Below are 13,636 nucleotides of genomic sequence, written 5' to 3'. Positions count from 1 at the left end.
AAGTAGATCAGAAAAGTACCTTCTTAGACAAAGGAAGTTTTAATTTAGTTGCAGAAAGAATATGCTCTGTTAACCTATCTGCACGCCGTCTGACGTAGGAACAGTTGGAATTCCTCACGCTTCCACACATTAGAGCAGAGAGTGGGCTGCTTGGGGTGCGGGGCAGAGGCCATGGAGAATACTCAGTAAGAGATAAAGTCTTAACCTAATCTTTTGTTGTGGTTTGGCATTCGCTTCAAAGAAACATTGATCCAAAGTACATCAGTGCTGTTGTCTCTCCGTGGTAAACAGATTATCTCTTTCAAGTTGTTAAAATGATGTTGGAAGGTTGAATCTTAACAAGGATTGACCTCAAGGCCCAGATTTCTCTCTGTAAAGCAAAGCAGTTTCTACCGGAGCTTGTTTATATAATGAAACAGAAATAGAAAACACTGGTATTTATTAAGACTGGTGTTCTCCCTAAGGAGTCTGTTTAATTATATGAGGTATGACTCTAATTATATTGACTAGTTTCCACGACACCAGAAAATGCACTCGACAATTCATTGAGCCTCTTTTCTTCCTCCCTTAAGACAGCTGTGCTGTACAACATTTTGAAACACACAGTAAATATAAGGCTGGACTTTATTTGAGAATGTCTGCTTGCTTTTTCAGTTCAACTTTTTAAAATTCAAGTCCTACATATGTCTCACTAACTGTGAATTGCAGTTGTGATAAACATAAAAACCGCTGGAAAATGAAAACATGATTTAAGCTGTTAGAAAATATGCCCCCCTCTTAAAACGCATTTTGCCAGAGTCACGGATTAAGAAACTCAAATCCAGGGCTACGTTGGATTGCAAGTTATCTTTGGGGTGAATTTGGTTAGAAGTGTGCACTTGACCAGTCAGAAAGGACAAGACAAGAATTTACCTCACACAAATGCTTGAAGATGAGTACGGAATGCATTCTAACTATATAGTCCTACTAAACGCCATAATCATTATTGACCAGAATTAGGTGTTTGCTTACTTAGGAGATAGGTGTTTTTATGATGATCACCTACCAACTATTGCCTAATTTCAACCACCTTCCATGTGGTCAGGGAAAGAGTTGCAAAAACTACGTTGGGGTCGTAGCAGTCTCCCTGACCCTCGCCCCACTTGTCCAGACAAGGGAACCTGGTACAGCCAGTCCTGTAAGAGCAATAGGCCACTAGGGCTGGTGGGGGAGGGGAGGGCAGTGCCAGCCAATCAGAAGCATGGTCAGTGCACGTGAAACAATGAGCTTCTGATGAGGGTGTGGCCAGGAAAACGGCTTTTAGACAAAACTGTCATTTTATGGGTCAGCTATCAACAGATATGGCACTTCTGCTGTCTTCAGAATAATAACCAGGCCCTTTTGCTGTTTTCTGCACTCCTGAAAGATCTAGTCCCTAATCTAGGCTCTGGCTTTTCCCCAGCCTTGGAGGAAGCGGAGGTATGTGGAAGTCTCAGTAGGAAGAATGGTTACAGAGCGAAAGATGAGGGCAACCGTCTGGGATTAAGATAGGTATTGGCGCTTGGAGGAAAGTGAGAAGGCCTTGGGCTAGGAATCATGGTTCAGCTTGTGTCTATCTCTGTGTCAATCTTTTAAACGAGGTTAGAAGCTTGAAGGCTTAAATGTTGCCTCATGCTGTGGATCGTGGATGCTCTGTTCTCCTAGCTTACTGTCTTTATTTACCTCTCTCCAGCATCTGATAGCAAATGCCCGCCATGTGAAGGGGGCGCTAGGAAGATGCTGTGGAGGAAAGAAGGATATGCAGAACATGATTTCCAAAGCAGAGAAACTTACAATTCAGAGGAAGACGTAATAGAAACACATCAATAGATAATCAAGGATATTTAAATCGAAAAGAAGGCATATAAGTTTATAGACACTAAGTGCCCTAAGAGCTCAGGGGAAAAACTGCCTTGGCTAGAGTGGTCTGGCAAGCTTTCCCGACAGATAACCCTGTCCCTTAAGGTTCAGAGTATCTCCTCCTGTGGACTCATAAAACCTGATTTTTTTTTTAAAAGATTTTATTTTTCCTTTTTCTCCCCAAAGCCCCCTAGTACATAGTTGTGTATTTTTAGTTGTGCATCCTTCCAGTTGTGGCATGTGGGACGCCACCTCAGCGTGGCCCAATGAGCAATGCCATGTCCGCACCCAGGATTCGAACAGGCGAAACCCTGGGCCGCCACAGTGGAGCGTGTGAACTTAACCACTCAGCCACAGGGCCGGCCCCCTGATTTTACATATTGGTGAGCAATTGGATGGAAACTGAAATCTATTAGAAGTGTCTAAAGAGATATTTAGGGAAACAATAAAAGACATAATTGATCTTTAATTTCCTTTTCATTTTTGGCTACCGCTGAATTTTCTTTAAGCAGAATGAAACTGTACACACTCTCCTTTCTTCAGGAAACTCTTTCTTGACATGTCTTTGGGGCTTCGTTCAGCTGCCTGCTCTTTTGCTCTGTGAGATATCCTCGTTCCTAAACACTGCCACGCTCCCTCGGTGCCCACTCACTGTTCAGCTCTGTTCTTGACTGAGATTGAATTGGCCAGATAATTGATGATGGCACCATCAACACGCGTTGAAAGTGCTCTAAAATGCATCCTTTCTCTAGGTCATAAACACCCCCTAAAGTGTCATAAAACGTACACAGATGGGGTGTAGCATGGTACGGTAGAAAGAACATGGGCTTTCAAAGCCCCCAGACCTGCGCTTTCCAACTGTGTGACCTAAAACAAATTAATCTCTCTGAACTTCAATTTCTGTGTCTGTAAAATGACAGTCAGGCCTGCCTCTCAGTGCTGTTTTGAAGATTAAATGCAACCTATGTAAAATGCCTCACATAAAGAGGGCTCAATAAATTGAAATTACAATGTGATATGTGCCTGTACAAAGTAAATATCGTTAATCATTTTCTGCTGTGGCAGAACTTAAAGCAGTAGACTAAATCTTCTAAAATAGAAATTTTCTATTGTCTTCTCATGGGTGTTCATAAGGAAAACTCAGGTATTCGTTTTAGATGTCTTTGCCTCTTCAGAGCAGGAATAATTTCCCTGTTCTAGTCTCCCTTCTACATGTGTCATCTTAGTCTCCAAATGTGTCTACTTTCCTTGCCTAGTAATCATAAACTTAGAAAAAACTATCCAAGTCCTCAAATCACCTTATATTCTTTAAAGGTTTGACCCTGAGCTAACATCCATTGCCAACCCTCTTTTTTTTTTCTCCTCCCCAAAGGCCCCCCAGTACACAGTTGTATATTTTAGTTTGGGTCCTTCTAGTTGTGGCCTGTGGGATGCCGCCTCACTGTGGCCTGATGAGTAGTGCCATGTCCATACCCAGGATCCGAACCGATGAAAACCCTGGGCCACTGAAGCAGAGCGCATGAACTTAACCACTCGGCCACGGGGCAGCCCCTCAAATCACCTTATTTTTAAAACAATGGAATCTTAGCCATCATCTGATTGGTCCTTCCACTAAATGTAAAGATCACGCTACAACCTCACAGGCAGACAGCTGTATTGGCCTCTCACAAGGAAATTCAATAGTTCCTAAGACTGCCCAGTTGGAACTTTCATCTTTACCTTGTTTAAATTTGCCTCCCAGTGGTTGCCAGCCATTGATCCTAGCTGATCCTTTTGGAGCAACAGAACATAAACCGGACCCACTTTCCACACAGTGTTCAAACTAAAGCAAAATAGTCTGTACTGTGCCTGGGAGGAGGGTGTAAAACAGCTTATAGTGTCAACTGGTGGGCTAGATGTAGGGTTGCTAGATAAAATGCTGTATTGGGGATATATTTATATTTAAAAATTATTCACTGTTTATTTAAACTTCAGATTTAAGTGGATATCCTATACTTTTATTTGCTAAACTGGCAGTCTTACAAGTGGTAGCCAAAGGGAACAAGGTAGAGCTGGTCAATGAGCAGGAGCAGGCGTGGGGAGACCGGAGCTGCCCCTGCTCGGTCCTGCTGGGTCCTGTCCCGGTGCTGCGGCTGCTCAGCATGTCTGCGGAAGCCCCTGCCAAGCACCCTACCTGCAGAAACCATAGTATCAAGATCACCTATTCTTTGATAAACTAGCTTCCTCCACTGAGGAGAAAACGCCAACTTTCCTTTCCCTCTTCAACTCTCTCACGCATGTTATTCTTGCTCAGCCAAACCCAGCCCCTCCCTGAGGGAGGAAGTAGGCGAGTTCTTGGGTCAAATGCGGGGCCTGCATCGGAGTTTGCACAGGGGGCTGTGTCTCCTCGTTACTTCACAACTTGCACGTTTCAGTTCAAATAGTTGAAGACAAATACCATTTTCATCCAAATATCATCATCTCCTGACTTAACATTTCCAATCTCTCCCATCATTCCTCATGTTCCATAGTCGACAAACTTCAACTAAAATGGGCAGAACTAAACCCACTGCTCTGGATCAGATTTGATCACTGCTTATGTACCTTGAGATTGCATTGCATCCAAATGGCCAATAGACATGTGGAAAGGTGCTTAATTTCATTAGTACACCAGGGAAATAAACAACCACTCACCTACCAAGATGGTTAAAATTTAAGAAGACTGACAATAGCAAGTGTTGGCTGGGATGTAGAACTTCTGAAGGCTCATATCTTGCTTGTGGGGTATAAATTGGTGCAACCACTTTGGATGACTGGCAGGGTCTACTGAAGTTTAATGTATGTACAACCTATGACCCACCAATTCCACTCCTAAGTATATGCCCAAGCGAAATGCATAGACATGTTCACCAAAACATGTGTACAAGAATGCAGAATTATTCCTCACGTCCTAAACTGGAAACAGCCCATAGGTCAATAGCAGAATGGACAAACACTTTGTGGTATAATCAGGTAATGGAATACTACAGAGCACTTAAAGTGAGCAATTTATATACACACAACAACATAGATGAATATCACAGACATTTGAGAAAAAATCCAAAAAAATATGCACAGTACGATTCCATTTATATAAAGTTTAAAAAGTGGTAAAGGTGATCTGTGGTGTTAGAAATCAGGAGAGAGGTTACCTTTGGGGAGGGAGAGTGACTGAGAAATGGCATGAAAGGAGCTTCTGTGGTGCTGGTGACGTTCTGTAGCATTGGTAATGTCCTCTTTCTTGATGTGAGTAGGAATTACATGGATTTGTTCACTTTATAAAAATTCATTCAGCAATACTTTTATGAATTGTGCCTTTTTGCACATATGCTTCAATAAAAATGTCTTTTAAAAGATAGCATTGAATTCTCAGTGAATCTAGTTTTACACACCACACACTTATGCATTGCATTTTGTTAAAATTCTAAATATAGCACTTTTGCATTTATTCTTCTGAAATTCCCTCGTTATTTCAGTCAAGTAAGGCATTTTAAGATCCTGATTCTGTCACTCAGAGCATTGGCTCTCCCACCAGTTAGATCTTCATCTAAGCCCTCCGGGCCGCCCATAGAGGCTTCTCCTTGGGTCGACACTAGAACACGAATCAATATCCTCTAGGGAGGATTGCTAACCAGCTAAGTATATTTTTATCACTCCTATAATTTTGTATCTTACCCGAAGGATGTGAGAAATTTGGCCAAATGCCTTGTCAAAGTCAAGATGTACTTTATCTATAGCATTCTCTTGATTTAAAAGTGGGGCTGGCCTGGTGGTGTAGTGGTTAAGTTTGTGTGCTCTGCTTGGGCAGCCCTGGGTTCGTGGGTTTGGATCCTGGATGAGGACCTACACACTGCTCATCAAGCCAAGCTGTGGTGGCATCTTGCATACAAAATAGAGGAAAATTGGAAATACATACTAGCTCAGGGCTGATCTTCCTCACCAAAAAAAAAAAAGTGTAGCAACTCTTCAAAGAAGGAAATAAGGCTAGCATGCTCTTGACTCTGAATCTATTTTGACTCCTTTTAATCAGCTCTTCCTGATCTAAGTGCTCGCATATTATCTAGTATTTGGAATATCACAAATATTCCAGCTCTCTCTCCCACTGCACATACGGTAGGATTGCACTTCCCCACTTACTTGAAATTAAACGTGTCTGCACAACTTGCTTTGGCCAATGTCATGTGAGTGGAAGTAAGGTATGTCACTTCCGGGAGGATACTTTAAGAAGGAGCCTGCCCCTTCGAATCCTCTTTTCCCACTGTCTTGGCAGCCAGAATGTCCCAGCCTGGGTCCCAAAGTGAAGGCAGCAACAGAGCAGAGCCTCAGCCACCTACAGTGACATGGAGCATGAGCAAGAAATGAACAAAAATAAACCTTTCTTATGTTGAGCCACTGAGGTTTTGAAGTGCTTTGTTAGCACTTCATACCCTAGCTTACATTGACTGATACATTGCATTTACCAGTCCGTGCGTCCTGGAACCACATGGAGCCTCATCTTTTGAAAATCAGAAGAGAATGTGCCCATCTCCAGTTTTCCACTCCATCTCTTGTTCTCCATTATTTTTTGAGATTACTGACATTTCATCTGTCAGTTCTTTTAGTGCTTGTGGATGTAGGTTATGTGGGGCTGGCTACTTGAATTTATTTAAAATGCCCGGGTGTTTTATCACTACTTTCCTATTTTGGACTTCAATTCCTTCTTAGAAATATTTATTATACTTTTCAATTCTCCACAGTGGAGAAGGCAGAAACAAACGAAGAGTTGTGTAATATACTATATTTAAGCTTTGTCCTTATTTCTCTTTTATTCATTTCCTTGCTTTCAATAAAGTCTAAAAATCCCTCTAGGTTTTCTTAACTTCAGCATTATTCCTAAGTCTTGACTTAATTTTGGGCATTCAGTTTTCTCACACCCTTCTTAAAAGTTCATATAACATTCACCAAGTGCACTATCTGAAATTATTCGCTGGGTTTACTTGTTATCTGTTGACTGTTCCTGGTATATGCTGTGGTTTTGATTGAGTTTTTAATGCTGGTTTTTTTTTTCCAACCTTAGTTACATGTTTCTCTATCTTTTCTTCCCTTCTTAACATTTGCGTTTACCGGGGCCTTTCCTTTTAAAGGTTGTCCAATACCTAATACTTAGACTCAGTTTTAGAGGTTTCTATACACTTTAACGTTTGTCTGTTAAATATACTCTTTTCCCTGATTTTTTTTTTTTTAATGCTTTCCTTAAGTCTAAGATACATGTCACCTGTCTCACTTTTTCCTTCTGACACTCTTGCGTATCCCATGTGACCTATCTCTGGTTGAAATCACGAGCCAGTTCCTCCCCGTTGCTCTAGACCTGTTCCTCCTTTTTCGCTGTCACCTGTTCCAGGAACTTGGATTGCGCTGAGAAAGTCGGAGACGCTCTTCCTGTTCAGGGTGCTAGAGTAGGATTTGCACAACATTCAAGCATTCAAGTGGCAGCATTTAATCGCCCTGCAGCTAAAGGAAGGCTTTAGAAAATCCTAGTTTTCTCAGAACTAACTAGGTAACAAATTAAAATTTCAACATTTCCTTCCACTTCCGGTTTAAAGCTTTACACACACACACCTTTGAATTCTTTCCCTCTGTATGTTTGACTATACCTTAATAGACTTAATCTCTTGCTTTTATATAATACTCCACTTTGCTACTCGCCTTTATATAAATATTCACACACATAAACTCACGTCTACACTTTTTTAAATTTTCAAAACGGAGGGAGCAAAGATGAGAGATCAAAAGGGAGGGAGAAGGGAAGAGGAAACTCGAGAACAGAAGGAGAGGGGCCCAGACTGACTAACAGTGCTACCGGCCCCTCTACTCCAGGAGTTGCACATGCAGGGCTCACCCCTTCATGACAATGGATGGGCCCATTCAGCTACCTTCTTTCACCCCATCCTGTTTGTAATGGCGCTCACCTACGCAACAGCTGTTCAAGGTTGTTCTCCTCTGAGCAGAAAACTGGTCCTTTTGAAGAGTGACTCGACAAGTCAGACACGGTCCCACTCAATCACTGAAATAACCAGTCCACAGGTTAGAACAAGACAAGTGGAGAAAAATAAATAGGAAAGTGAGCGAATGAATAGAAGTCAAATCTCCTCCATTCTCAGCTTTTCTTTCCAGCAGGTCTGTTAGGGGACTGCTTGCTGTGACCGTAGAATCCTGAACATTTGCCTTGAACATGAACGCTCGAAAGGGAGACTCCCAGGACCGGGCCATCGTCAGAATGGCAGCTCATCTGCCAGATCTCATTGTCTATGGAAATTTCTCCCTAGAGCGACCTTCTGTGGATTATTTTGATGGAGTCTTGATGTTTGTTGATATTTCAGGCAAGCACAAAAAGAGTGTTTAACATGGGTGAACAGCAGGCTCATGTCAGAATTCACACACACAGCTTGATTGCACAGCGGGGGGCCATTTTCAGCTTTTGCGTCCTTAGAGCAGAGCTTCCTACTGAGAAAAGAGGCGGGAGCAGAGCTAACCTGTGGGCCTGGCTCTCTCATCTTCCCTTATCCAGCACGTCCAGTTTGGGTAAATCTTTAAGATGCCCAAGTCCCACGCCTGGAACTTCAGGCTTCTGTGTCCCTGCCCCGACTTCACTGACGTGACCCCCAAGCTCCACTCACATCCTAGGCAAGACTGACCTCAGCAAACGATCTCTCCAGAGGTGGTTTACGTCGTAACAGTAAACTCACCACCTCTTCAACAGCGTTCAAATTTTGTGTGTTTTCGTTACCATGGAATGGAAGATCTGTACCCAGTTAAAGGGCTTGTAGTCACCCCTGTACGAATTGAGAAATTTGGAGGGAAGATATATCTGGCACCTTTCCCTGACCCCTAAAATAACAAACATAGGTAGAAGAGGCTGCATATTTGACACTTGACCATCCACAAAGGCCATTAAGAAGAAACCCTGCCAGTTCTGAGAAGCTGAGGCCCACTGCTCTCCAGCGTGGTCCTCTTCTCCTGGTTCTGCTTGGTTCCTCCAGGCAGCCAGGGCAACCAGCTGCATGTTCATTACAGGTTTTACTGCAATGACCGAGAGGTTCAGCACAGCCATGTACATGGACCGAGGGGCCGAGCAGCTGGTGGAGATCCTCAACCACTACATCAGTGCCATCGTGGAGAGTGAGTGTCCCCGCAGGCTTCTGACTCCAGAATACTGCAGTTCACTGTTTTTCTGTTTTTGTTGGTTATAAACTGATAGAGTACTGTTGCTTAGCACTCTTCATTTTCCCCATGAAATATGTATGAAACCAGTCTTCTTTGAAATGTGATACAGTACAAGTGAAGCAATGTAATTGTTATCACTAATACAGACTGTTCGAAGGAAAGAATCTTTTGCACTAGTTGAGAGACTGAAGTAGAAACTGCTTTTAAGAGAACTGTAGCAGTCATGCTTTTAGGCATATTCAATAACTCAAAAGAGCTAGCATCACGACAACCAGGACATAGTATTCAAGAGAAGGCTGTCTGAAGAGATGTTTGTTTTCTTTTTTTGAGGAAGATTAGCCCTGAGCTAACAACTGCCGCCAATCCTCCTCTTTTTGCTGAGGAAGACTGGCCCTGAGCTAACATCCATGCCCATCTTCCTCTACTTTATATGTGGGACGCCTACCACAGCATGGCTTGCTGAGTGGTGCCACGTCCGCACCAGGGATCCAAACTGGTGAACCCCGGGCTGCTGACACAGAACATACGCACTTAACCGCTGCACCACTGGGCCAGCCCCAGAGATGGGTGGTTTCTGACCAGCAGGCATTTGTCTCCTGATGATGGATTCTGAAGCACTTAGAGCTGACTGAACAGTTTGGTCTCCTTTCCAACTTCTGCCTAATATCTTGTTTGCATTATTAATTTGAACTATTCGTGAAGAAAAGGGCTTACTCTGAGGTAAACTTTAGGGCCAACTTGTTCTCAGGCTCCAAGTTCCCTCGTAATATCTTAATATCACCCACTAGACAAAATTCAACATTCCTTAACAGCAGAAACTGTGTCTAATTCCTTTTTGCATTGCATTCAGTACAACAATGCTCAACAAATTTGTGATGATGCATAAATAAGAGAAAAAAATGTCCACTTATGTCATAAAGCCTACATAAACAAAATGCAAGTTGGTAATAAACAACCCAGGTTGACCATAGTTGTGGTTTCCCAGTTCTCTGATTCTCAGTTCTTAGGGAGCCCTGTCACTCACCCACTTACCCAGGCTCACTCACGGCCCAGCTCATAAGATACATCGATCAGCAAAAAGCATTCCATTATCGTGGGAGAAAGGCAGCTGTCCTCAGGCCTATCAGAAACCCCATCTCCTTCTTTCCTACCTTTTCCCGTTCACAGAAACGGAGCACATATGTGATCTAGTTCCACGTACTCACTCGACAGTAGCGGAAGCAGACTCAGCTGGGTTGCAGTGACTTGTCTGGGGTGACATCCACAGTATAAGTCCCTTCCCTGAATTGCTGTTCGCTTAACCTAATTTCTATTCCACTGGTGAAGAATGAATTCTTGTTAGCTTTAAGAAATCAGAGTTTGATTTAACTTATTTTCTCTTTTTTTCAGAAGTGTTGATTTTTGGAGGAGACATCATAAAATTTGCAGGTATGGGGGCTTCCTGAGACGGGAGGGGTAACAAAGGCTTGCGGAGGTGCTTGTGCTCTGATCAAGGGGGCATCTCAGGGAGAGCAATGGCCAGGAGGCTGGGCTGAGGAATGTTTGAAGAGTAACTTTCTGTACAGATTTCATACAACATAGACTGATCCCCAGGGCAGGTCAAGAGCCCCAGCCCCCACCCCAGTGTATCTGTCTCTTCAAGGCGACGCGCTGCTGGCCCTGTGGAAGGTGGAGCGAAAGTACCTGAAAGACATTATCACGGTGGTGATTAAATGTAGCCTGGAGATCCATGGATTGTTTGAGACCCAGGAGTCTGAAGAAGGCCTGGATGTCCGGGTCAAGATAGGTAAGCTTTTGAGAAAGAAGAGATGCTGCAGCAGTGTGAGCGTGGGTCCTGGCTCCTGAGGCCTCTCTCCCAGAGAACACAGTGGGACGGAGCGGCTCAGCCCCACCATCGTGTCTTCAACTTTGGAATGAGGTTAGCCAGAAGGCGAACTTTGGCTCCCTCACTTACCAGTTAAGAGAATTCGGGTTAATCCTACTATCTACCTCATAGGCTTTTACAAAAAGTAAATTTAGGTAGTTAGTATAGTACCCGGCACATAGTAACCACTCCACAAAATAGTCTTTATTAGTACTACTACTGTTGTTATTATTAGGTCTTGCTGCTGTCAACAACGTGTATCATTAGGTACAACAGAAAGTAGCTTGTGATTACATAGATTCAGCAACGTCGTCCGACTGGTCACCCCCCACTTCATAAGACCCGTGTGCGAGAAAAGCTTAACGGACAGCCTGCAACACAGCTCCAGCTTAACCGAGGGCTTCTCAAGTTCAGACACGTAATAACAGTCACGTATATTCCCACACTGTGTTGCAGACGTTACACGCATTACGTCATTTTCGCTTCCCCACGGTCCTGAGCTGCAGGCATCGCGGTGTCCATTTCAGAGGCGAGGACTGAGACGCCGACAGGCGTAAACGGCGAGGTACAGTTGGTGTCAGCTTCTGCCCTGCTCAGCTTTGTAAACTTAGAATTCTGAAGTGTCAGAATTATCCAATTAACTGTTTCTCAGCTTTCTTTAGGTTATTCAAAATTTCCAAGTAAGTTAAATCTTCTGTTGAACGAATCAAAGTTGTTGTAATACTGAATATTTGTTCCAAGGTAACACCTAGAGAGTCTGATGTTACGGAGAATGATGGGGACCCAAACGTTTCATGTGCATCTTGACTGGTTGTCAGAGAGGGGTGCCAGGACCTTTTCTCTAATGAGTCTAAGCACCAGCGCGCTTCAGAGGGAGAAAGAACTCTATCGGGAAATCAGCGCAGCAGATAAAAAAGCAATTTTGATTGTGTTAAATCAGTCGTTTAAAAGAAGCGTGTATCATCTATGGTTCTTTTATACATACGTTTTGTGTACATGTCACATTTTACAACATTCTGTCTTCTGTGGCTCGGGTACCAAACCCTTCCGCTCGCAGCGTGAAAGAAAGCAGAGGCCGCATTGTCAGGACTGTCAGAGCGCCTACTCCTCTTCCCCCCCCACCGCTGCTTCTCCTTTGGGTGTTGCCTGAAATTCGACCTCCAGGGTTTCTTTTCAGTTCAAGCCTCAGTCTCTGATAAAACGGAAATCCTCCCCAAATAGAAGTTATTGAAGTTGTTCTTGTTGTTCTCTGTTGCCCTTAGGTATAAACAAATTGAAGAAAAGATAAAATAACTTTGAGGACTAACAGGGCCAACTAGGGAGATAAATGTCACAAAAAAGGCGAAAACTAGTAGCCAACTTTCTAGCTTTGGGAGAAGAGGAGTTTTGGAAGGCGCAGGCCTGGAGGAGGCATTCTCTGATTCTTATGTAAAATTCCAGACAGGAGATTTTGCTTTGAGATAGTACAGTCTGATTTTTCCAAGAATCCCTGCTGCTGGGGGGCAACTCAGAGCTTCCTGTGCACACATTGCTTGCCTCCTTGCCAGGCCTGTCTGCCGGTCACATCACCATGTTGGTCTTTGGAGACGAAACACGCAACTACTTTCTGGTGATGGGCCAGGCAGTGGACGATGTGCGCCTTGCACAGAACATGGCACAGATGAACGACGTCATTCTGTCACCAAACTGCTGGCAGCTCTGTGACCGGAGCATGATTGAAATTGAGAGGATTCCAGACCGGAGAGCAGTTAAGGTAGGTGAGATGCTGCTGCTGCAGAGAGTTCTGTCGTCTGTGCCAGGGCCCCGTCAGGAAGGCCACGGGGAAGGCAGGTTCCGGGAAGCTCCGGGACGGGATGCTCAGGTGGGGTCAGTCTGGGTTAGACCCACGAGGCTGTCGTCCAGACGCCTCCTCTGGGAGGGGCTAAGGCTGGCTAGCTCAAGAGAAAATGTTTAGGCTTCTCTGTGATAACTAAGGATGTGAAATTTGGGTGTTGAGGCCTTTTAGGGGGCTGGCGTCCTTGCTTAAAAAATAGAAAGGGTCTCCTGGCTATTCTCCAGGAGCAGAGGTTTATAGTTTCCAGGGCTGCCATTGGCCTTCTCTTTCACTGCTCAACACCCTCCTAACTCAGGGCGAGGCATGACTGAGCATGAGGATTGGAGGCACGCCGGGGCAGCAAAGGCGAGTGAGGGAAGAGAGACTTTTCCTGTGGCCTTGCCCAGTAGGAGACACTGGTTACGGTGAAGACTGACCATAAGCAGAACTGTCCTTGGAATATGGCCAATTAGAGAAACTGTGCTCTGAGAGTGGGTATAGGGGAGGAGAGCTATGCCGCTAGCTGAACCAGGAATGGGACTACACGGCAAATGGAAAGACAAGATGGAGAGTCCACGCAGACAATGGCAAAGATGAGAGGCACTCCTACACCGTACCTCAGTCTACAACCCTTATACCCCTCCAGTACGACCCTCACACTCACTTTTCCGGTAGTATGCATCCAGGCTGTGTGACCTAGCTGGCTGACAACAATGCCCTGTTTCCCAGCTTCTCCAATCATTCCTTATGCCTTTAAAAATTGTTTTAATTTTTAATTAATTTTAGATTCACAGAAAAGTTCAAAAGTAATACAGAGTTTTCATATATCCCTTATCCAGCTTCCCCAAATGTTAACATCT

At 44.0% G+C, this 13,636-nt stretch overlaps 1 protein-coding gene across 9 annotated transcripts in view; it reads left to right on the top strand.

Moving 5' to 3' along the window:
- Positions 1-1,230: 1,230 nt before the first annotated feature.
- ADCY10 (adenylate cyclase 10) overlaps positions 1,231-13,636 on the top strand; it is an 83,017-nt gene continuing 70,611 nt past the window's right edge. For 3 of the 9 annotated variants that reach the window (XM_008521064.2, XM_070591498.1, XM_070591496.1), the window contains exons 1-6: positions 1,254-1,458; positions 8,050-8,255; positions 8,950-9,054; positions 10,489-10,527; positions 10,742-10,885; positions 12,511-12,716. In XM_008521064.2, coding sequence (XP_008519286.2) covers positions 8,108-8,255; positions 8,950-9,054; positions 10,489-10,527; positions 10,742-10,885; positions 12,511-12,716 — 642 coding nt within the window. In that variant the 5' untranslated portion in view covers positions 1,254-1,458; positions 8,050-8,107. Of the gene's footprint in view, positions 1,459-8,049; positions 8,256-8,949; positions 9,055-10,488; positions 10,528-10,741; positions 10,886-12,510; positions 12,717-13,636 lie in introns of all 9 variants that reach the window. The other 6 variants (XM_070591497.1, XM_070591495.1, XM_008521063.2 and 3 more) reach the window with 5 other exon arrangements.

This window comes from Equus przewalskii, chromosome 23 (genome assembly GCF_037783145.1).
Source record: "Equus przewalskii isolate Varuska chromosome 23, EquPr2, whole genome shotgun sequence".
In the NCBI taxonomy this organism is placed as follows: domain Eukaryota; kingdom Metazoa; phylum Chordata; class Mammalia; order Perissodactyla; family Equidae; genus Equus; species Equus przewalskii.
This window is presented reverse-complemented; position numbering and strand designations above follow the sequence as displayed.